General features: G+C 31.9%; 1 protein-coding gene across 1 annotated transcript in view; it reads left to right on the forward strand.

The window, feature by feature from the left end:
- The window catches only part of LOC127718778 (cephalotocin receptor 1-like), a 34,273-nt gene extending 16,444 nt beyond the window's left edge, over positions 1 to 17,829 (forward strand). Inside the window, exon 3 of the mRNA XM_052224828.1 lies at positions 17,573 to 17,829. Coding sequence (XP_052080788.1) covers positions 17,573 to 17,829 — 257 coding nt within the window. The remainder of the gene's footprint in view (positions 1 to 17,572) is intronic.
- Positions 17,830 to 23,618: the final 5,789 nt, after the last annotated feature.

Consider the following 23,618-nt stretch of genomic DNA (forward strand, 5'->3'; position numbering starts at 1 on the left):
GGTGGCAGTAAATGTGTTAACAAGACAACCATATCATACGAACGTTCGTTAAATACAGCTTTATGTCATTAAGAACATTGTTTCGAAATAATAGATAAAACTCCCTTTAACAATTATACCATAAGAACATTTTTTTTACGAAAAGGAACAATAAGTTCTTTGACGACGACAGTTGTAACCTGTTGTCCAATTAAGCTAAATATTAGTATATTAAAAATAGGACTGCGTTTACTCAGCTTCTTTGTAAAGCCAAAGTTGTGATAGCATGCAAAAGACGAGTCTTGTAATTCAACGTCAAAATCAATCGTACTTGAAGATCTGAACGATAGAGAAAAGTACAAAAATAAACATACTAAAGGAGGTTAAAAGTGCAGTGTTATTTGTAAGACTTTACAAATTGATCAGATATACTCGTGGTTACGTTAATAGTAGTTATTGATAATGATTTATATTGTTGCGAAACAAATTTCACCAATATCTGTTTGGAATGTCTGACAAAATCAAAAATGAGAGCAACCGTTGTTTTTCAATTCTCGTAAATCAATTCAGAACATGCAAATAAAGGTAAACAAAAATCAAAACTTGAGAAAATTGCATAAACCCCAAAAAGAACGAGACCGGTTGCTTCGACGGCGTAAACGTCTCATTGTATGCATGCACCATCCGATATACAAACCCTCGGTTCAAAGACAGAACAAAAGTATTGAGTAATACAAACCGTCTGAAATAAGTTGGATGATTTCATAGATTCTCGGAGATTATGATGTTCGTTTTCTACTTAATATTTATTACATTCTACGCAACAAATGGTAATAGATCAAACTTGTTATACTTTTTTGTTACAATCCTTTAGTTAATATGAGGTTAGGAAAGGGACATTTTTACGCATGTCTCATCATATATTTAAAAAAAACCCACACTTATTCGTTTTGCATATTGACAAAGCTTTTCAATTGACGGAGTATTTATATAAAAGGACAGCTTAAGATATAAATCCATGCAATAAGGATATAACTAGTGTTCTCATGGATATTCAAAATTGAAAAGGAATTACATTGTGTTGATTTGCAGTCATTTAAATGGCGTAGTTGTTTTTTTAGGCAAATAGTCCAGAAAAGTAGTCTATTTCAATTTTCGAACAAGCAAAATTTTGACTTAAATATATACGGTCGAATTAAAAAAAAAAACTATCATATCATACGAACAATAGTTAAATACAGCTTTATGTTATAAGAACATTGTTTTGACTTGAAATAAAAGATAAAATCTACTTTAGTGATTATATCAAAGATAATAACACTTGACGAAAAGGAACAATAAGGTCTTCGACGACGACAGCTGCAACTTGTTGTCTAATTAGGCTAAATATTTGGATAATGAAAATAGGACTGCGTTTCGTTGTAAAGCAAAACATGTATTGACATGCAAAAGGTAAGTTTCTCCCATCTGACCTATCAGAGGAAAAGATATTTGAACAAACAAATGGCATTTTTCCTATTGACCCGTAGAAAAATCTTAGGTTGTTGCCATGTTTGACCCTTGGTACGGACATAAAGTATAATTTTGAAAGATGTCAACATAAACAATTTGAACATAGTGAATTCCATTTATTCAAAATTTAGTTCAAATTCGTAAGGCAATCTAATTCCTATTATTTTTAAAACTTTATCGACAACATTAAGACTAAATATTTAACAGAAAAAACCTTTATATGGACATATGTTATGGGCTGTGATAATTGTAGCACGGCGACCATAATCGACACACTTGATTTTAAAAGTTTGAGACAATAATGACGACAACCGAAAAAGAATGACGATAGCATGATTTGAACCTGTTGTCCGATAAATCGAAATTTTACTGAGTTTGATATTTGATGAGTTTTTTTTATATATATATATATAGGACTGTAATGGTTAAATTCAAAACGTAGCCAGTACCTCGGTTCTTGCATTAAAAAATACGGATATTGTTTTATTGAAACATGCTGATTAAAAGTTTTGAAAATTATTTTATAATAAAAAATGTAATATCTCCATAATCCATACATGTACCCTTTAATCTTTTTTCGGGTTTTGATTTACTTTTGATCTTTTTTGGTTGGATCAGCTATTCATCCTCTGTATAAGGTGTTCTGTCGATTATGGTTGCCGTGCTACAATATAAGGTTTCATATGTCTGACATTATACTTTAACTGTTTTTATCCTGCAATATTTTGTTAATAATTCCGAACAATAGTTTTCATTTTTCATAAATATCTACTCTGCTGAAACCAGGACACCCAAGCGGTCGCAATAATTTGAATGAAACGGTTCGTCATTATAAAAACAGGATACACAGAAACAATATTCGTACACACTATATTATCTCATTGGTTGCAATAAAATACCGTAATTTCCCAGTAAAAACAAATCCGATAATTTCACTCGTGTAATGTCATTTAGAAATAGGTAAAACTACATTGTCGATGACTTTGCATCAAAACGATTGATAATGCGAAGAAAAAAGATGAAATTCCTTGTATATTATTCTTTATTTCTATGAAAAATGGCATGGTCAATGTAATTGATAGAATAAGTAACTGAAGAATTCAAGTACAAAAAATATTCAACTGGTGACCGAACAACACGGATAGTGGATAGTATCAATTGCATTCTGATAACTAAATCATGCGCTACGCGCAATCGTGAATTAATGTTTTGTTTTTAATTTAAACAGATTATATTTGTAAAATATCACAAAAAGGATTAGACATAAGTTAGTCCAACTAAGATCGCCTTCTCCTAAGCTGCAATATTAGCCAATAGAATTTCATAGCATGCAAATATCAAATTTCTTATAACACAATTTTAATTAAACATCTCTAATTTAAGAGACATACTAACAAACAATATAAAAAAAAAAAGAAAGAACGGAAGAAAAGGAAGAGAAAAAATGTACATGTGCGTGTATGTACACCTCCTGATTATACACATGATAATGTTTTATCCGATCACTCATTGAATAATTTTCCATATCTTAATTCTTTGATTAGTTTTGTTCGTACCTTTGATTTGTAAAACGATCGGCGAATTGAATGATAAAAACAAGTTTGACAATTTACTTTCGATGTCATCTATTATCTTCGCGGTAAATATGACCTCCTTTTTTCCAATAGTTATCAGTTTGAGCATCAGCGTCTAATCATATTTTAAACGATGTTTGATACAATGTATGCCTGATGGATCAGACACAAGGTCTTTCTGTCAGACAATCATACTGCATCATTTGTGTTGCTTCACATAACAAATTTAAGGTTTCTCCATTTTATTATATTGACGATCATGATTAACCGAATTTGTTTTTTTTTGTAAATTTGCTCAAATAATTCACCGCCTAAACAAAGATTTAGTTGTATATATTCACGGTCATATCACTTCATAATCAAAATAATTCGGTCGTTTTATTGCATTGATCTACGATGGTATCATTTCAATATCGTTGTTTTCCTTAAAACAATTCAAATCTTAAGTGTCCGAAATATATATTACAAGACAACAGTCCACAAACAGTTCATGCGTTAATATCTTTAAAACTACTCAATAATGTACATAAAATTCTTAAGTGAAAACGCATAAAATAGTTATCATATAAATACCCTTTGTTAAAATAAACTAATGTTGTTTGTCAAGACTAATTTTAGTGACCATCAAGGAAAGCGAAAATTGTCTTAGCGCGTGAACTTATTCAAGACGCTTCGAGTATGAGTTCATCTACAAGCACAATAGATCATTAAGTGTTGGTGATATTTTATTCAGGACAAATTTAAAGTTAACTGATGTATAAACTCAGCCTTAGGATTTTACTTAGGTTTTTGAGTGAATTAACCAAGTTTACGCACCAAAACACCGCTTTAAAAAACCTCTATTACAATAATAACTCGATCAAGTTTTATTCTTAATATTATTATAACTTGATTATGACTTCATGCTAAAAAGTGACACGAAGAACTAAAACAGTGCTGCTTAAACAAACGTTACAGTAATTGAAATATGGGGATTGTCAAGTTATAATCATTTTAATTCGAAATGCATCAGAAGTTCAGAAGTGATTTTATTCAACAAATAACAGCTGCATGAAAAAAAACAACCAAATCTTATGCAATATCAATAACATTTAGCACATTTGCCCTTTTATCCAGATCATGCATTGCCAAGTAAAATAAAACAATGCTCATGCTGCGTTTACTCGTCTTTAATATAGAAAAAAACAAAGGATATGGGATATCAATTCATGACACAAAATCAGTACATGCACATGAAAAAACAAACAAAAAGCAAAGGAATAGCGCTTTTATTGCTGTCTTTATCTCAAAGTCAGAGTGAGGCATTCAACACGTAGCAGAAAAAAACCTCTCACCGCACTGTAAGTTTAAGACGACCCCTAGCATATGCTTGAACTGAATTCTTTGCAAAAATATCGTTTTTGGTGGGGTACGTATTTATTAGTCTTTTAAAAGTGTTTTATGTATAACTTTATTTTTTTATTTTGTTTGAAGAATAGGGTGTTGATGGCTTATCGCTGTTTGTTTAACTAATAACAATGTTTTGAAAAACATATAGCTTCCTGCTGTAAAAATTGCAGTATTACATGTTTAAACCTCGTATTTTATCTTCAATTCTTGTAAAGTTGATGACATATGCGTGAAATAATGGAAGGATACCAAATACAATTCTGTCTCTAAACTGTAATTTTCTGTGTCAGTGATTAATTCAATACGGTTTTATTGAAAAACGCAGTCATGTCATCCTCTTATTAGTGTATACAATGATTCCATTAGACGACACTAGTAATAACTGATCCCTTTTATCAGCCATTCAGCTTTTCTTGGATATTTCTTCCGCTTCAAAAACATCACTGTATAATATATAATTGTCAGTTTTCCGATGAGAGTGTTGTACGAAGTATTATGAATAGGCAAACTGTTTCCTTGAAGATCGGTTCAATGTTATTTTTTAATTGATTATATCATCAAATTATCGTAAACAACACTTAAGATGAAACCAGATTTATAAATTATGTTTTTCTTGTAGATGTCGCTTCATGTAAAAACCCTTTTATTAAGCATAGGACTCTACAAAAAAACAAATATAACTAGATGGTTAATATGTCTTAAATGAGACAAAACTGGTATATTCATATAGAAATAAAATTGGGTGCTCTCGCTAGGTTTAAATGATCTTCTAAAATATATTTGCTTTTTAAACATTTGATTTCAGAACGTATGTAAACAGATTTTTCAAGAGACACTTATCGTGTTGTCTGTATTATTCTATCATATCTTAAACTAACAGTTGGGTTCACATGTTAAATGATAATCGTGCGTTATGTTAAAATAAAAGCATAATATTAATAAAGATACAATAGACCAACTAAAACATCATCAACCATTGTTAGACATGGAAGCTTTATAATTTGAGAGGAATTAACCACATACAAGGTTATGGTACTTCCATGAATAAGGCTTTATTCTTTTTTTATAATGTAAGTATGCTGTTTGAGCAGTCTAATTGTACAGTCACATACCAATTAAAGCCTTGTTTGTTACTAGAACAATATGTTTCCATAGCATTTATTTTTGACATTAACAAGGCATACTGGTTTGAGTTTTGTTTTTCGTTTAACGTCTTAGGTCTAAAATTCACATTAAGTGGTACAGTAAATATATAAATGGAAACATTTGACTCGGCATGAAACAGCATAGAAATGAGCGAGAAGCTTTGTATTTCTAACCTCATTTGAAGTTTCAAAACATAATGTTTTTTAGCCGTGAGACAACAATTATAAATAAGTATGAACACCTTGAATGTAAAGAACTACACTTGGTGTATGCCTGACATCAATAACATAAACAAAACATGCAAACAACTATTGCTTTAATTTGAACAGTAGTTTACCGATGTATAAATCAAATATGAAAGACAAATCAAGAACATAAAACACAAACTGAGGGATCGCATGAAGTCCTAAAGGAGCGAGACCAGGTGCACCGACACAATCGGTAACATTGCAGATGAGACGACTCTTCTTGTATCTAAAGACTTAAGACTACTAAATAAAATAGATATACAAAATTAATCCCTATTGCTTTTAATCTATTGTTTATGGTCAAATAAGTTTCAATCAGTTCTCGTTTCCAAATATATAGATTTGAATACTATTTGAAAAACAAAACAGATTTTGAAGGTCAGAGATATTTCCGCGACTTTAAAGTCCGGCAGTTGATAGTTTATACGACACTGGTAGTTTGTTTATGTTTCAAAACGTTTTACACTTAAATGTTTTTTAGTTTATTTTTTTTTTGATCGCTCTCAATATTTTGACGGAGTATATCCAAAAGCAATATTTCATGTTAAAGAAGAGGGGCGAAAGATACCAGAGGGACATTCAAACTCATTAGTCGAAAATAAACTGACAACCCTATGGCTAAAAAATAAAAAGACCAACAGACAAACAATAGTACACAAAACATTAGAACATAGAAAACTAAAGACTAAACAACACGAAACACACCAAAAACTGGGGGTGATCTCAGGTGCTCCGGAAGGGTAAGCAGATCCTGCTCCACATGTGGCTCCCTTCGTGTTGCTTATGTTAGTACAAACCCGGTAATAAGTCTAATTCGGTAGGTCACATTCGGGAAAAGGGGACGGGATTGTAATTACGACATTAGGAGCATATCCGCTATCATCTGTGAAACGGATATTCCATAACGGTCAACCAACTCGTGATGGCGTCCGTAAAACTTACGAAGGGATGATTTCAACTTCACCACTTGGAACTCTTGGTTAAATAGTTAAATGATACTGCTAACTTCTTTCCTTTCTTCCTAAGAAGTTCCTGTATGAAATCAGCCTCATATGAATAAAGGAACAAGTCGGCAAGAAGAGGGACACAGTTTGTTCCTATGGGAATGCCGATTGTTTGTTGAAACATCAATATCATACTGATGACTAACTTATTTGATTTACATGTTTAAAGAGGAATTTTAGCTTTGATAAAAATTCTTCGGCGAAACCTGCCTGAATATTATGTCACTTATCAATAAGTTTATAATTTGATGTCAGGTTTGACTTCTGATATCGTTATTCCCTCCTTTTCTTCCTTGGTTTGTACATTAAAAAGGTATGTACGAGTTACAATAAAACTCATCAAAGGTACCAGATTAACAATTTTATACGACAGACTCGCGTTTCGTCTTCTTTAATCTCATCAGTGGCACTCGAATTAAAACATTTGGTAGGCCAAAATGTCTATGTAACATCATTTTGTGGTAATAGATATAGTTCTTATGACAGAAGAACAAACGTCTGATCTATAATTTTACCGATTGAAACGTTCGCGACGTTTGTATTGCTTCAGGATTCGCATGACTGGTCTTCTATGCATAAGAGTAAACGTTTATCCTATCGACGTACATGGTCGTACTCCATTTTGATTTCTCAGTATTTTTATCCTTTTGATTTGTATAATCAAGTAATTATACGAGTTTTTAACATTAGTAAACTACGTTTTTAATTGGTTGTTCTATTCTTTATTTTAGACTCCATGTAATAATTAAATACATTAAACAAAGTACAATTTATTAGTTTAGAAATATCTTGACTACGTAGCGAAGGATCATACAGCTAACGCAGTGTTAATGGATGTTTTCTTTTTATAATGAGAACTATTTTTTGATGGATAAGACTTGCCGATAGGAAATGATTCTGTACATGTAGACCATTCCAAAAATAATTATACTAACACAAATGGTAAGGTCTTGGCAGTATAGATTCATAACACACTTGAAAGCAGATCACACTTGAAATTAAATCTAACTAAGAATAACATTTATCAATGTCATCCAACTGCCAGATATGTTATGTTGTAGTCATTAAAAAACGTTTGATAGTATTTCCGTGTGCACGTCACATGTTTCTGGAATTACTTTCACTAGGTGCGCACGATATCAAAAGTATAGAAGGCTAAATATACAAAATGTTGGTGAGCACAAAAACATGCTTCAACTAAACAGACAGCTTCATCCAAATTACTTTTCCGGAGTTTTTACCGAAGCTTGAGAACAATTTCATTGTTGTATAAAATGAAAATTTAAAAACCAAAAAAATAAAGTATACTCCCTCATATAGATGCACTAAAAATGATTCATTTTTACGTTTATTCACCTATGCTTTAATTTGAAAATTGTCTGTAAATGGAGTGTGTGTTCTGCAAAGCTCGCAAATGGATTACTCTGTCCAACCTACAACATACATGATTATTTAATTCGCGATGTTATAGTGTGACACAATTGAGGAGATTGTGACGTTCTTCTTATATCACTTCAAATTTTGCAGTTGGCAGGAATATAATGGAATCCCATTCAGAAATTCAAACAATATGCCATTTTTCAAATTATGTAACGGTATTTCGTTTTTCATTAAGGAGAAAGTGCAGATCAATCAAAGCATTGAGAAGAAGCTGATACATCAATAATAGATTAGTATTTGATAACTTGTAATGCAGCATTTGATGTTCTGAATATAATGAAGTAACTAGAACACGTATTTTTTCAATTGAAACTAGAGTAATTTGTAAATTGTGATTTATTTTAGAAAGAAGTGATTTGAAATGAAAATACATTAGAAAATAATTTAATTGAAAATAGGAATTAATAAAATAAAGTCGTTAGAGATGAAGCTGGAAGGTCATATCTTCCGTCCGCTGACTTAAAATTATCTTTACCGGTAATCACTACCTATTTTGGAAGAAACGTATGCACGTATAGTCATTACATTATACTGTTAGCTGATGAATAAAGGCAACAGTACTATACCGGTGTTCAAAGGTCATAAATCGATAGAGAGGGAAACACATCAACTATAAGAGGAAAACAAAGGAACAACAGGAACACCGAAGTGCAACAAAAACAAACGCAAACATACATAGAAACGAACTATTTGATAACAACTGCCATATGCCTGACTTGGTATAGGACATTTTAAGAAAAAATGGTGGGTTGAACCTGGTTTAATGGCTAGCCAAAACTCCCGTTTAATGACAATGTTAACAAATATCGCTAAAATGACAACACTACATGACAGAAATAAGTCTTCCTTAAAAAAAATATCGAGCATATAGCAATTCGAACAGGTCAAATGGGTGGATATTTTGCATGTGGCTTCCTTTTTGAAGTTAAAAAAGTGCCATACTCTATTTTCCGCATGGAAGGATGCTGTAGACAAAATAAGTGATACTGATGCCTTTTATCAAGCAAGATGAAAATAATGTTGAGAAATACTCCTTAAAAATACCAAACATATAATTTAGTAATTTTAAAATTATTTGTTTAACTCTAAATGGCATCAAAAACAAGGAGATTTTCTAAAATTCTTACAGTAGTATTACCCTATATATTAATAGTATCGACAAAAAGAACACCAAAAGGATCTAACTTTTTATGAATCTTCGAAGCCCTGTTGCCTTTATCCATAACACTTTATTTGGAAAAAGGCAAAAGTACAACTCCATTTTTGTGAAAAAGACCACTTGATTCAATATGTTGAACATGACACCGATATAATGAAATGTAACTGTATGTCCTGACCATTTGGTCTTTGACCGATATTTGTGTCATTGGCTAATATATCATATCTCCTTTTATCTACCTTTTATTTCAAGAAAGCTGTTATATAAAACTACCAATTCGTTTACAAAAATACATGTTTAAACTATATATATGAACCAGTCTGTTCAAAGATAAAGCTTTCTTACAAAATAAGCTTCTGGGAGAGATACTTTTAAAGTTATGACATAATCTCTTACAATTAAATCCAAAGTCTGTAAACGCTTTGCACCAGTGTCATCTAACCGTGAGTTTGTCATTTCTCAGACATCAAACAATTGAAATAATTACGTACGATATCAATTCAGTTGTTTCTAGATTTTTCCTCATAAATTCACATCGAATTACAGAATTTAAACTCCATAAAACACAATTCGCCCAGGAGCAATCTACAAAATAGAGGTGGTGAAAATACCAAAGGTCAATTTAGGCTGAGGGTGTTTTAAAACTATTTGGCATCATGCAGTTTCAGTACATGTCTATAGATTTATGGAAAAGATATTTTCAAAGTCATTAACTTATCGGTGCATTGTCTACAGGATGGACGCCAAATAAAACAAAAAGAGTACAGACAATTTTTTAATATTAACTTCATACCGCTCAGATCATATGTGCAGATGGACTTACCGTCTCCAGTGCAAAAGTTTAGAGTCAAAATGTGAAAATAGATGCGGAACCTTAAACAACAACAGAGCTTTAATAGATAAGTCAAATCGTTTTAAAGCCAACTTTTACTAAGGAAGTTGCAGCCTTAGACTAAGTAGACTCATAATCACGGACTGAAATTTATAATCTGAAAAAATTAATCTAATGAAGTATATACATTTGTAACAATAAGAAGACAACTCTCCACCAGATACCAAATGACGTAGAAGTAAGCTACTGTAGGTCACCGTACGATCTGAGAAAACGAGCAAAACCTTTACCAAACTGCAAGCTAAAAAAGGCCACTAAATAACAAATGTAAAGCATTTCAAAAGAGAAAACTAACGGTCTGATTTATGTACAAAACAATTAACGGAAAATAAAATATGATATACAGCAGCAAACGCCAGCCACTGAATTACAGGAGCATGACTTGGGACAGGCACATACAGAATGAGGCGGGGTAAAACATGTTTGCGCCCAAACAATTTCCTAACCTTTGACAGTGGTGACACAGCGCAACATTAGAACAAACTATAAAAATCAGTTGAAAAGAGCTTAAATCAACAGATTGATATAAAACACACAAACAAAAATAAACCAACGAACAAAAACACAAAGGATACAAAATACAGATCTGAGAGTACTCACAGATACTGAAAGCTAGTTGAAAGCCAATAACAACTAATTCAAATTCATTGCATTGCATATATGGCTATTAAGTGGACGATACTCTCCGGATCTCACCTTCCACGAACAGTAAGACATAAAAGCAGAACGCAGACATATGGTTCGAATTGTTTCAAATAAAAGACGTGAAGTAAACGCCATCGATACATCAACTGATTATCTATTTATCCATGCAAACTACATTAAAACAGATAATTTTACACTAAAAGTCAGACGGTTTAAAGTAACCTGTTCGTGATATAGTCTTATCTGTATTATTATTACTTTTTGTTATCCGACCGCCATGATCAGGCATTTGATCTTTAGCCCGTATTCTGTTAATGTGAAAAAGGAGATGTGAGATATTCGTCAAATGAAGCATTAAGAAATAGGAAAGCCACAAGAACGTGTTTTTTTTAAATACAGACTGATGAATCGGAACTTTTGACGGGAAATAAATGTCTATGCTTTCCGTGTATAATACTTGGTAACAAGTGATTGTTAAACTGTATAAAACCGTAGTTAAATAATAAGAATTAAAACATTCGCTGTCAGAAATATTATTAATGGTTGTTTTTATTGAGCCATGAAGAGGTTAAATTGTAAAATAGGTTAATAAACAATAAGACAAAACTAGAATTTGGAGCAGTTTCTATCTTCAGTGAAGATATTTCCTGTCTCACCTTTTTATAACACATTCTATGGTACTTTCTAGCTATCAGAAATAGATCCCTGATTTCATTCAATGCAAAAAAACACCGAATATCACTTCCGGTTTGATTTCTGTTAAATATGAAAAAATGGTTTTTAAATTCATTTATTAAATCGAATCTTACAGTCATCAAACATATTTGTTTGAACCGAAATTCTTACACAATTTCATGTAATTTTTTTTCCGATTGCTACTGTTTACCGATAAAATACATACTTGACTATTGTTTGAACCGCAATATGAGTGCCTTACATATGCACCTTTGATTTTTGTAACATTATCCAAAATAAATCACCAAAATATTTAATAACATTGGTTTGATAATATCTTTCAAAAATTTGGAAGGGATAACAGAGTAACCATCACATGACACCATGTTTTGGTAAATGTGATTTTTTTAACATTTGACGAATAATCATTTTATTTGGTTTTAATATTCCTTTTTTAACTGAATGGAATTTTATTGTATTGCGTTCAACAGTAGAACATTATTATATATGAAAAGTTGTCTGCATCAATTTGGAACTAAGCGGACGCATATATCAGTTTACTGAATTGCGACCGTCAAAGTACGGGCATTCCATAAATTTGATACCTTCACATGATATAGTTAAATATAAGTGGCAAAAATAAATAAGATTGTTAAAGTCATTGTCTCTGATTGCATTTTGTTAATATTAATAACATTGCACTAATTTTGGAATATACTTTGTGCACGTTTCTCCCTGTTTAATTTTATTCTTGTTCACTTGCCCTCTTTTTATACAAATCTTTATCTTTCATACAAACGTCATTTACATTTTTTTATTTAAGGCAAATGTAATTCCAGAATAAAATCTTAGATCCATTATATCTTTCTTTTCAAAATTACAAAACTCGATTTTTAATTTTCATTGACTTAAATCAAATAAGGAAATTGAAGCTGACACTTCAATCATTAATAGTGAAATATCTGATATTATGAATGTACGAATTTGTTTCATTCTAAAAATTAGAGTAATTTATAGATTTATTTGCGAACACGAATTTGTCAGTCTCTATTCTAGATTCTTAATGAAACTAATGCTCATATGGATTAAAAAAGAAGGAATATGGGATGGTTGTTCTTTTAAAACACCCACATTATGAAATAATCTATCTATAAAGCAAAAGTGATTATCTTGCTATTGTAGGTCTTCAACGATACACTGAAAGGTCATACCGATTAGCAAGGTCACAAAAACCCCTGGTGTAGCTTTATGCATTACAGTTTGTTCTCTTCGTGCATAGATAAATCGTACAAAGGTCTTTAAAGGAACAAATCAAAATTATCTATAGTTCTTAAAAACTGATTTTTATTTTACGTAGGCTATTGTCCGATGTTTACTGCTTTGTACTTTGTGATATACTTTTTAAAAGATTCTCGAATTTATATCAGAAAATCAATTCGGACAGGCGGACACAATGGGGAAGTAGAAGTTAATATTCGCATCGAAACTGTCTTAAAATCAATTTTCTGACATCTTGTCAATCAAAACGTTTGAAAGCCAAGTATATTAAGCATTGAAGCGCATCGGAACCGAAGCTAGGGATACACAGAATAGCTTAAATATTTGTATGTCAAGTTTACCATAGAAGGTTGCGACATTAGTTAAGAATAAACATAAAACTCACAAACGAAAAAATCAAGTCATGTCAGTATCGACGGACTGTCTGAACTTAGTTGAAAGAGTGTGTCTATCATTATATAATATCTGTTTCACAGATGACGACGGATTTGTTGTAATCACAAACCAGTCCTCTTTTCTTCGAATGTGACCTAACAAATTAGAAATATAACCGGGCTTGCACTTACATGAGCAACACCTTTTGTGTTAACTTATAGTATCATTGATATGCTAATTTTCTATCAATTTACTGTTTATACAAAGATGAATTATTCGAAACACTAAGGTTTTTATACCTCAGAAACAGAGTCGTATTTGGCGCCACACTTAAAAATTTTCGGTTTTTAATGCTCTTTAACTTCATTATATCTCTTAACTTCTTGTACTTATATACCATTCAACAGCTTCATTAACACTATACAAAAGCACAATCTTATGTTATTTGATTTATTACCAAAGATGTCAATAAAATAATTAAGGTTTGTTTTATTCATTATTCAATAGACGTGGACATGATCAGATTGCAGACGGATTTGTCATCGCCCTTTATCAACTATTTTCTACATAAAGAAATGCATGTACCAAGTTAGGAATATGACAGCTGTTTTCTATTCGTTTGATGTGTTTGAGCTTTTGATTTTGCCATTGGATAAGGGACTTTCCGTTTTGAATTTTCCTTGGAGTTCGGTATTTTTGTTTTTTTACTTTTTATCATTGTAACTTTTTGCTTCTTAAAGAATCGTTTTTAAAACCCATTTTAAAAAAAAAGTTGCAATGAAAAACGAAAATCGCTTCTAATTTGCCAAATACCGCGCGTAATTGGGAAAATAAATAAGGATTCATACAACATTTATAAGTAATGTAATTTTCTTAAAAACTGTTACTGAATAATCTAAAGAGATGTATTTGAAATACATTTGCTGTGCATTGATATGCACCGTAATATATTTAGAAAATTCCATGGGAATTAAAGTGTAATGTTTTCCGTATTAATAGCCGATGCAATTACTTTTGTTTAAAGCACTAAATTCATCAATTCCTTGAAAATGACAGTTTCTCATTTCTCAAGATCTTAACTAACACTTCAGCTTGATTTAACTTAAATTGATAGGCAAGTTCTAACATTAAACGTCATATTTGCACTTTTATAAAGAAGTAAAAAGATGAGTCTAAAAATACACTGCATATACTTGGGATGTAAACGAGTACTCTTATACTCGAGTATCACACAATAATACAGAGATTCAAATACCAAAATTGTACTCGACTACTCATTTTTTTTTAAATTGACGTTATTGTGAACGTCCCTGTGTAATATAGTAATCACTAATTTATCATAGTTAAAATGTGTTTCGTATGTGTGTGCTAAATTGTCGTTTTCAATGACTAAGAAATCTTCCGTTTGGAATTACCAATAAAGTTTCGATATGCATAAAAAGGCTACACACAAAAAAAGCTTTCTTAGGCCTACAATTTTGGCTACCGTGTCTTAGCCATGCTCGTCACATTGGTACCGTTTGAATCGAACATGCTGGTTTGCTGGCACTGTTATATACAAAGTTGCGAAACCAACTCTTTTCTGAAATTGTTGACAAGATAATATTTCATAACAAGAACACTCGTCACACCTTGTGATGACTCTCAGTTCACCGCACTAGTGACTTCTAATCACCGCGTCTGTGTAAATGTGTTTTCTTTTACGATTACAAAATGTAATTGTTGTATGATCTCGCTTGACTTTGTACTAATTTATAATCAGAAGGTGTTTTTTAAATTATTGAATATATTTTTGTTCTACTTTCGAAATTAGTAAATGTAGTAAATGAGCTATTAATTTTTGCATATATTTCGTGTGACTATTATCTATTCCCTGATAGTAAAATAGAGGGGTTAAACGTCAATTAGAAAACGACCAACAATATGTAAAAGTGCATAAATGTGATCCCATTTTGTAGATATTTTCACCAAGTAAATACTCGAGTATTCGATTAGCATTTCCTCGTCGAGTTGACACCCTTAGTGCTCATATATTGTTAGTCATACTGAAATTGTCTATACTATCTATTTTCTACAGACTACAATTCAAATACTAACGAAAAACGACCAGAAGACAAACAAAAGTGCACAAAACACAAAACAAAACATAGAAAACTAAAGACTGAGCAAGACGAACTTCACGAAAACCGGTGTGATCTCAGATGAACCGGAAGAGTAAGCAGATCATGTTACACATGTGGAACCCGTCGTGTTGCTCATGTAAGTACAACACTTGTGATAAGTCTAATTAGATAGGCCACATTGTGTAACACGACGGGCGTTACTAAAGGAGCAGAAACGGTGAACCCGTCCAAAACACCTTAGTGAACATCTGTTTTTTGCGACTTTCGTGCTTGTTTACCGTTGTTCGTCTTTTGTATGTATCCATGATTTTGTGTTTCCTTCTTGGTGATTTTTGATTATCCCTTGGTATATTCTATTTAATTCGTTGTTAATAGAGATACTTAAAATCATAGAAACAAAGTCTGGTGATTTGATTACGAAGCAAAGTGTGAAATATGTCAATATAAAAATAAATTGATGACTTGTGCTAAATTTTAACGTAAGTCTTTGGAATCGGTGAGAAATTGGCAAACACTGTCATCGATGTTTTTGACAGAATTGTAGTTTTTAGGTTTTCAAACATGTTTGTCATACAGATGTAAATTTATCATCATAATTCTTATATTAACTGGTCACTGTAATAGTAGTCCTGCATATCATGCATGTCACGTATCGGAAAAATACATTTGACGAAGTACAGTACACCGCGGAATGTATATATTCCTTCTTATTCTCTTGGAACTTGAATACCATATTTTTTAACATCCTTGTCATACATATAACCACAGACGATATGTACTTGTCTCAAATTACTAGCGACATGTTTTCGCAGTATAGATCTTTAGATACCAGACTAGTTGTCATTTGTAAATTTACCGATTGCATCTTTTTCCTGATAGTGACCTTTTTACAGTGTGTAGATACGCATATTGGGTGATACATGCATAGCAGGAGACAATGACCATGTGGACGAACCAGGTCTCACTCATTATAGATAAACTCATCATATACACCAGGGTTAAAAATTGTTAGCCAGACCGCGCGCGCCTTTCGTTTACAAAAAACTCATCAGTGATGCTCGAATTAAAAAGTTTAAAAAGGCCAAATATAGTACTAAGTTGAAGAGCAGTGTGGAACCAAAATTCCGAAAGGTATTTAGAGTTTATGTGATTAACTCAGTTTTTGTTTGTTAACTTGTTTTGTCGTCTAAATGGATTTATGAGATTAAAACATTGTTTTTCTACCGTTGCCATGTAAATGAAACACACTTACTTTATTTACTCGTTCTAAGGTAATTTTCCCCTGCATAACCTTCGTCTGGAACGTTAAGAGAAAAACATCGTGGCAGGTTATCAGTATGTGACTAAAAGGAGGTAAAGGTGAACCGAGAAATTCATTTTCTGACGAAACTAGTTTAACTTAAGGGATAAAATTTAGACTGCAATATATTTTTAATTTAAATTTAACCAATCGGTCTATTCTAAATCATGTAAGTGCCGAATCGCTGACTACATGCCTAAGTAATTACCTTTGAATGTTCAAATTGGTCAGTTTTATGTATTTCTTTATTTATTATGTTGGCTTCCAAAAAATTCGTGCGATATTGAATAAAAAGAAATGGTTGTAAAAGAGAATTTATAATGAATGGCATCAGTATGATAAGACAGGAAAGATACATAGAACTGGACATCATACCAAAATATAATAATGACAAGTTGCTACAAAAGCTGACCTCTGGAATCCAAAAAGTTAAAAGTCATGTTCTAAATAAATACTGTATGTAACGTTCATTTGGTTTTTTTTTCATGGCCACACATTACATGTGATTAATTCCACGGTCTATTGTTGAAAATAGAATTGCTATTACTCTTTTATTTTGATGGTTTGATGAAAATATCCATTCACCGGCTTTGCCATGTTTGCGGACGCGTCGCATTTAGACTATACAATTGTCAATTGATGCCTGCAGATTTCAAATGAAATACTGCTAACTCCTTATTATGGTTTTCATCTTATTTGCATCCTGGTAATTTCAGCGAGGACATGAGCAATCACAATACAAATTAATTAATCTTACAAGTTAACAATGGTAAGCATGTAAAGTTCACTGCATTTCAAACAACTTTAAATGATTCATATTTGTCTTTTTTCAGATTCTGCTATGGTGGTAATTTTATTATTGTCGGGATTAAACAGTTGTGTCAATCCATGGTTATTTTTAGCGTTTAGTGGACGGATGTGTACCAAGGTAAAACTTTCATCTCGCCAGTCAGCGTATACCTTCACAACTGGAACGGAATCGGATGGGCGCTACAGAAGTCCCTCATTAAAAGAAGGCAACTCAGCCATTGTGAAATTAAATCCATCAAGAAACGGCAGTAACTTATTGGTTCGAAACTCTAGATTTTAACTTGTAAATTTTACTGTATTTCTGATAAATATGTATATGTAAAAATGTTATTTACAATATCAGTGAAAAAAAATTGGTACACATGTTTCCTAAGTGTGGACGCAAACATTAGAGTGTACAACTAGTTTGAGGTCATATTTAAACATTCTAGCGACTTCCGAAGAAATAATTAATGACCAATTATCATACGTATCTGAACAACGTTGTTTATGCAACGAATGTCTAGAGAACACAAGAGGAGTTGCCTTCTTCTTTCCCAAGTTATTGAGTGTTATGTATCAAGTCGTTAGTTCTATAGTCACATCAGAACAAATGCAAAGGTAGTGAATGTTGTGTATTGACTAACGGTAAACGTCGTGTAGATTTTTATGTAAAATTGCATCTTAATTATGAGAAATATTTGCATTAAAGTAAATCATGACATAAATCAGTACTTTCATTATAGAAAATAAGGATATGGGGTATTCTTCCATGACACAAAATCAGTACATGTAGAAATGATGAACTATTAACTCAAAAACTAGGCCCAATTAAACCTTATAAATCGCACATATTCCCCTTACTATGCCAGAAATGTACCAAATGGGCCAGTGTGAGCTTTTCCCATCACTTTGTGTCCGTCGTCCAGGCGTCGTCTTCCGTTGTCATCGTCGTCGTTCGTTTACTTTAAAAAAAAAACGTCTCCTCTGAAACGACAGGGCCAAACTATTATCTTGAAAACCGCTTTAGATAGAGAAAATCTGATTAAACAAAATTTTCATCAAAGTTGTCACACAACTCTTTATAGGAGTTATTGGCCTTAAACGATGAATTTTACCATTTTGTTCATTTTTGCGTATCATCTTGAAAATTATAATAGATAGACAGAAACTTGACACAGCAAAAATGATCAGCAAGACAAAATCTACTTATAAGTGAACATGATTGAAATCGTCAGTCAACACTTTATTGAATATTGCCTTTTAATGACGATTTTTTCCAATGTTTTGCTTATTTGCTTATAATTAACTTGGAAACTGTGATAGATGGATAGAAACTTTAAAAAGCAAAAATGATCAGCAAGACAATTTCTACAAATAAGTCAACATAAACTAAATCGTTATTGCACTCCTTTTTGAAGTTATTGCCCTTTAATGATGATTTTTCCCAATTATTGCATTTTTGCCTATTATCTTGAAAACTACAATAGATACTAGCAGATAAAAACTTTAAACAATTAAAATATGATCAGCAAGACAAGATATTCAAATAAGTTATAATGACCGAAATCTTCAGTCGACTCGTATTTTAAGTTACTTTACTTTTAATTTCCATTTATTTGTGATTTTGCCTAATATCTTGAAAACTGTAACAGATAAATAGAATGCTTAAGGAAGATATTAGCAGGATAAGATGTGAAAAAAACATCAACATGACAAAAATCGCCAGTTAACTCTTAATCGAGTTATTCCCTTTTAGGGATGAATTTTTCTAAAAAGTAGCCATTGTTAAAGTTGCAGGTGGTCTACACAGGCTCTTTAGAGCCTCTAGTAATTGGTTAGGAAGGAAAGGGGTGATGCTTCTTCATGAAACGAATGCAATACGGATGGAATCAGAATGATACGTTTTTATGTGTTATGGTTTTTGTTTTTGTGAGCAATTCCTGCATTTCTTAAGTCCTATTAGTATCTAGTCAAAGATTCAAAAGACAAATCATGGCAAAATCGAAAAAACATCAAAAAGTGAAACAGCAGTCTATAAAACACTACATAAAAACTAAAGACTGATATTCATACTTTGAAAATGTTAAAAAGTATAACAAAAAAAGGAATATAAATAAGTATTAACAAAATACCAAACTCCAAGGTAAACTTAGAAACGGGGAAGTCCATGAAACCTGACAAAATCAAACGCCCAACTATATCAACCAACGGAACTAATGGTAACAAATGTCATATGCCTGACTTGGTACAGACATTTTCCGAAAACATGGTTGGTTAAACCTGGTTTTAAAGCTAGCTAAATCTCCCATTTGCTTTACAGTTGTTAAACGTTCCTTTATATTAAGCAATCATCTACTTTGATACAGCGCTGCAGTGATACTGTAGGTAAACAAGTTAAGAGCATCTGTTTCAATAAACATTTCACATGTTCAATAAAATTGTATTTCCAAAGCATAAATATGCCATTTTGATCTTAGACTGATTATTTGATTTTTTTGATTTTTTTGATATTTATTGTCTTAACAAAAGACAAATTTTTCTTAAGGAAAATATATAGATCATGACAGTAAAAATTCGAGCATCTAAACAGTTTTAAAATTGAGTAATTTTTGGAAAAAAGAAGAAGAATTTGCTGTACTCTCTATGAAGGAAAATTAGAGCCGTGGGACTTCCCAATCAGTCAAATACACAATGAGGAATAGGACACAACCGGTTATATTACAGATCAAACAACTATACTGACAAATAAAGACCGCGAAAAGATGTCGCTAGTAAGTTTAGACACCGACAAATCATATTGGTCAACCAATTTGCGATGTTGACGGTAAAACTTATGTAGTGTCGATTTCAGTCGTTCTTCCTAGTAAATCAATTTGAGCAGTTTTTTCTTGAAGGAACACACCCTTGTTAATGAAATCCGTATAGTATTGACATGCCCAAGCGTAACAGCGTATTAACTGGAATATGTAAACGCCATTTGATAGTGCCTAGGGTATGTTACTGCTGAGAATGTGAAGTTGATAATTGGAAAGCTGAAATCATCACTTTCGTCATAGATTTTGCTTTGAAGTCGGCCATCTGTGTCCATATAGAGGGAAAGATCAAGATGAGAACCAGACATACTTTCTAAGGTATCCTTAATTGCAAGTTCAATGGGACATATGAGATGTAAGCACTCATTGAAAGGTGGGTTATTGAGTGACATAACATCATCAGTATATCTAAAAGTAATATTTAAGAAATATGCAATTTATTGTTAAATGCCTGAAAATGGGAGATCACTCCGAAAGATTTTGACAGAGCTCTGTTAAGAACATGATAAAAAATCAGAACGACTAAAGTATACAATTTAAATAATGTCTGAAGTGCTAATAAACCTGTTACTGCGATATATTGATCTAATTATTTACCAACAATTCTAAAATATAGTCCATCTGTTTAAATAGAATTATTTTTTAATAAACATTGTATATTCTAAAACATTAGCTCTTTAATTGGTTTTATGTAACATAAAGAGACTTCTTTGAAGTGTAAGTAGCTATTCTACCGTCAATTGCGTCCTAATCGTTTTGTTAATCACTGAAAAGTACAAATTTGATCATGAAATTAGAGAGTATCAATATATGTCGCAAGTGGGTGCAAATAAAAGAGGGACGAAAAATACCAGAGGGACAGTCAAACTCATAGATCGAAAACAAACTGACAACGCCATGGCCAAAAATAAAAAGACAAACAGACAAATAATAGTAAAGATGACACAACATAGAAAACCAAAGACTAAGCAACACGAACCCCACCAAAAACTGGGGGTGATCTCAGGTGCTCCGGAAGGGTAAGCATATCTTGCTCCACATGTGGCACCCGTCGTGTTGCTTATGTTATTACAAATCCGGTAAAAAGTCTAATAACTAATTATATGCTTAATTGAAACTTAAAATCGTTTTTGCTGAAGTGGAATTAATTAATTCTTAATTAATTTTATATAAAAAAGAATGTAATAGAAACGTGAATGAAAATTAACAAATGCATAGATAAAAATCTCACCAAAGATATCAGGCTTAAAACTTTTTTTGTTTACATGTAACACAAATATGACGCTCAAATCTGTAAAAAATGTAAATAAACTCATCATAGATACCAGGCTTAAAATTTTTTACGCAAGACGAGCGTTTTGTCTAGAAGAGACTCATAAGTGACGTTTGAATAAAAAAAGAAAAAAAGGCCAAATAAAGTACGAAGTTGAAAAGCATTTAGAAACCATAATTCCGAAGGGTTTTACTAAATAGAGCTAAGGTAATCTATTCCTGTGGGTAGCACATCCTTTGGAAAATGTTAATTTATAATTATGACCATATCAATGATAATGCATGCAACACAGAAGTGCTGACTACTGGGCAGCCCTGTAAAACACTCATGGATGGACTCTCTACCAGTAATGACATCGACCCAGTGATTGTTGATAAACTCATTATAAAGCCTGGTATATTTAGTGAGTTTTTTTTGTTGATAATTAATGTTTTGATTTCATCTGAAACAAGGAGCAAGCGATAACTTAAAATTTGTTCGACTAGAAAAAAAACTGCAAAAAAACACTTATAAGTGAAATGTGACAATATCAGTTTCCCAATTGTCAGCTTCTCATTCCTCAGTATAAAAATAACCTCTATCGTATGTTTCGGCATTTACGGATTTTGTTAAAAGTTTGTACTTATAATGCCAACATTTCTTCACCCGGGCTATGCGAAGAAAGACTAACATCGACTCCTCAAAAGTTTTACGGTCACAATCAACAAGTATTTGCCTGTAACGACATACCTTTGTCTAATCGTAATATATCCCTATTGTTGTTGTCAAAGATCATAAGATAACACATTCGTCTGTACATTTTTGCTTGTGATTTTTTGTTCTCTCAAACGTTATAAAATTTTATCTTTTCATACTTTTGTTTTCCAACGTACTTTATGAAAAGTTAATTGTGTATTGCGAACGGAAATAAGCATCAAGCGCTCTTCCTTTTTATATTTAAAATTTGGAAACCTATGTTGTGTTTTGTGTACTGTTGTTTGTCTGTTTGTCTTTTTAATTTTTAGCAATGGCGTTGTCAATTTATTTTCGACTTATGAATTTTAATGCCATTTGGTATCCTTCGCCTCTCTTTGAGTTCTTTGTACTTTTATTGTGAACTGAAATCGAAATCCTACATTTGAATCATTACCAGATAATCGATATCGATGGTCAGTGAACAAATCCTTACACGTTATTCAAGATAATTTAGCAAATTAGTAAAGGGCTCATTTCTTCAATGTTCATCCTTAACTAGTACGTCAAAAAAGCACAAATAAAATAGAAGAATGACAAAAAATAAGAATAAAAGATATATTGATTTATCCTGCAATCAGTCAACTATTGTACAAATAACAGGTACACAAATATATTTTTGCTATATTTGTACTTGTACAAATAAAGTCTCCTGTTACCCCGCTTCCATGTTGAGCAAACGGTAATGTGAATATTTCTTTTTGCGTAACAGTTTATTTTGCGGTCCGCATTTTAACTACGTCGATTTCTATGAAGAATTAGAGACATCTATTTGAAAAGCTTCAAGTGCCGGGTGTAAATTGTAGGATAAAACAATATATGTTGGAAATGTAAAATGTATTTGTACTCGCTACGAAACAGGAGAAATGATCGGCGAGTCTCGCTTTTCGTCCTGTTTCCAAAGCTCGTACAAACAAAATATATATTTTCCGATAATGTACAAATATTGTACATGTATTCGCAGTGCTGTGAAGTGCAAATTGGTGAATCTATAGCTCTAGTTTTGAACCTTAATAAAAGACACATGAATATACATTGAAAAATCCCATTTACAATACAAAACATATAAAACCCTGTCTATTTCAACCTCTTTAAAGACGGCTGGAATATTCCGAATTACGTATTTATAAAAAGTTTTTATTACGTTATATGTGTCATCTAACCTTAATTTAAAAGGACAAGTAGTTAATTTATCTTGAGCTAAGCAGAATCTTGTTCAATTAAAATATTTAAACAACATGCCTCAGTTTGTCCAATTATCATTAAAGG

This window comes from Mytilus californianus, unplaced genomic scaffold (assembly GCF_021869535.1).
Source record: "Mytilus californianus isolate M0D057914Y unplaced genomic scaffold, xbMytCali1.0.p SCAF_10, whole genome shotgun sequence".
Taxonomy (NCBI): domain Eukaryota; kingdom Metazoa; phylum Mollusca; class Bivalvia; order Mytilida; family Mytilidae; genus Mytilus; species Mytilus californianus.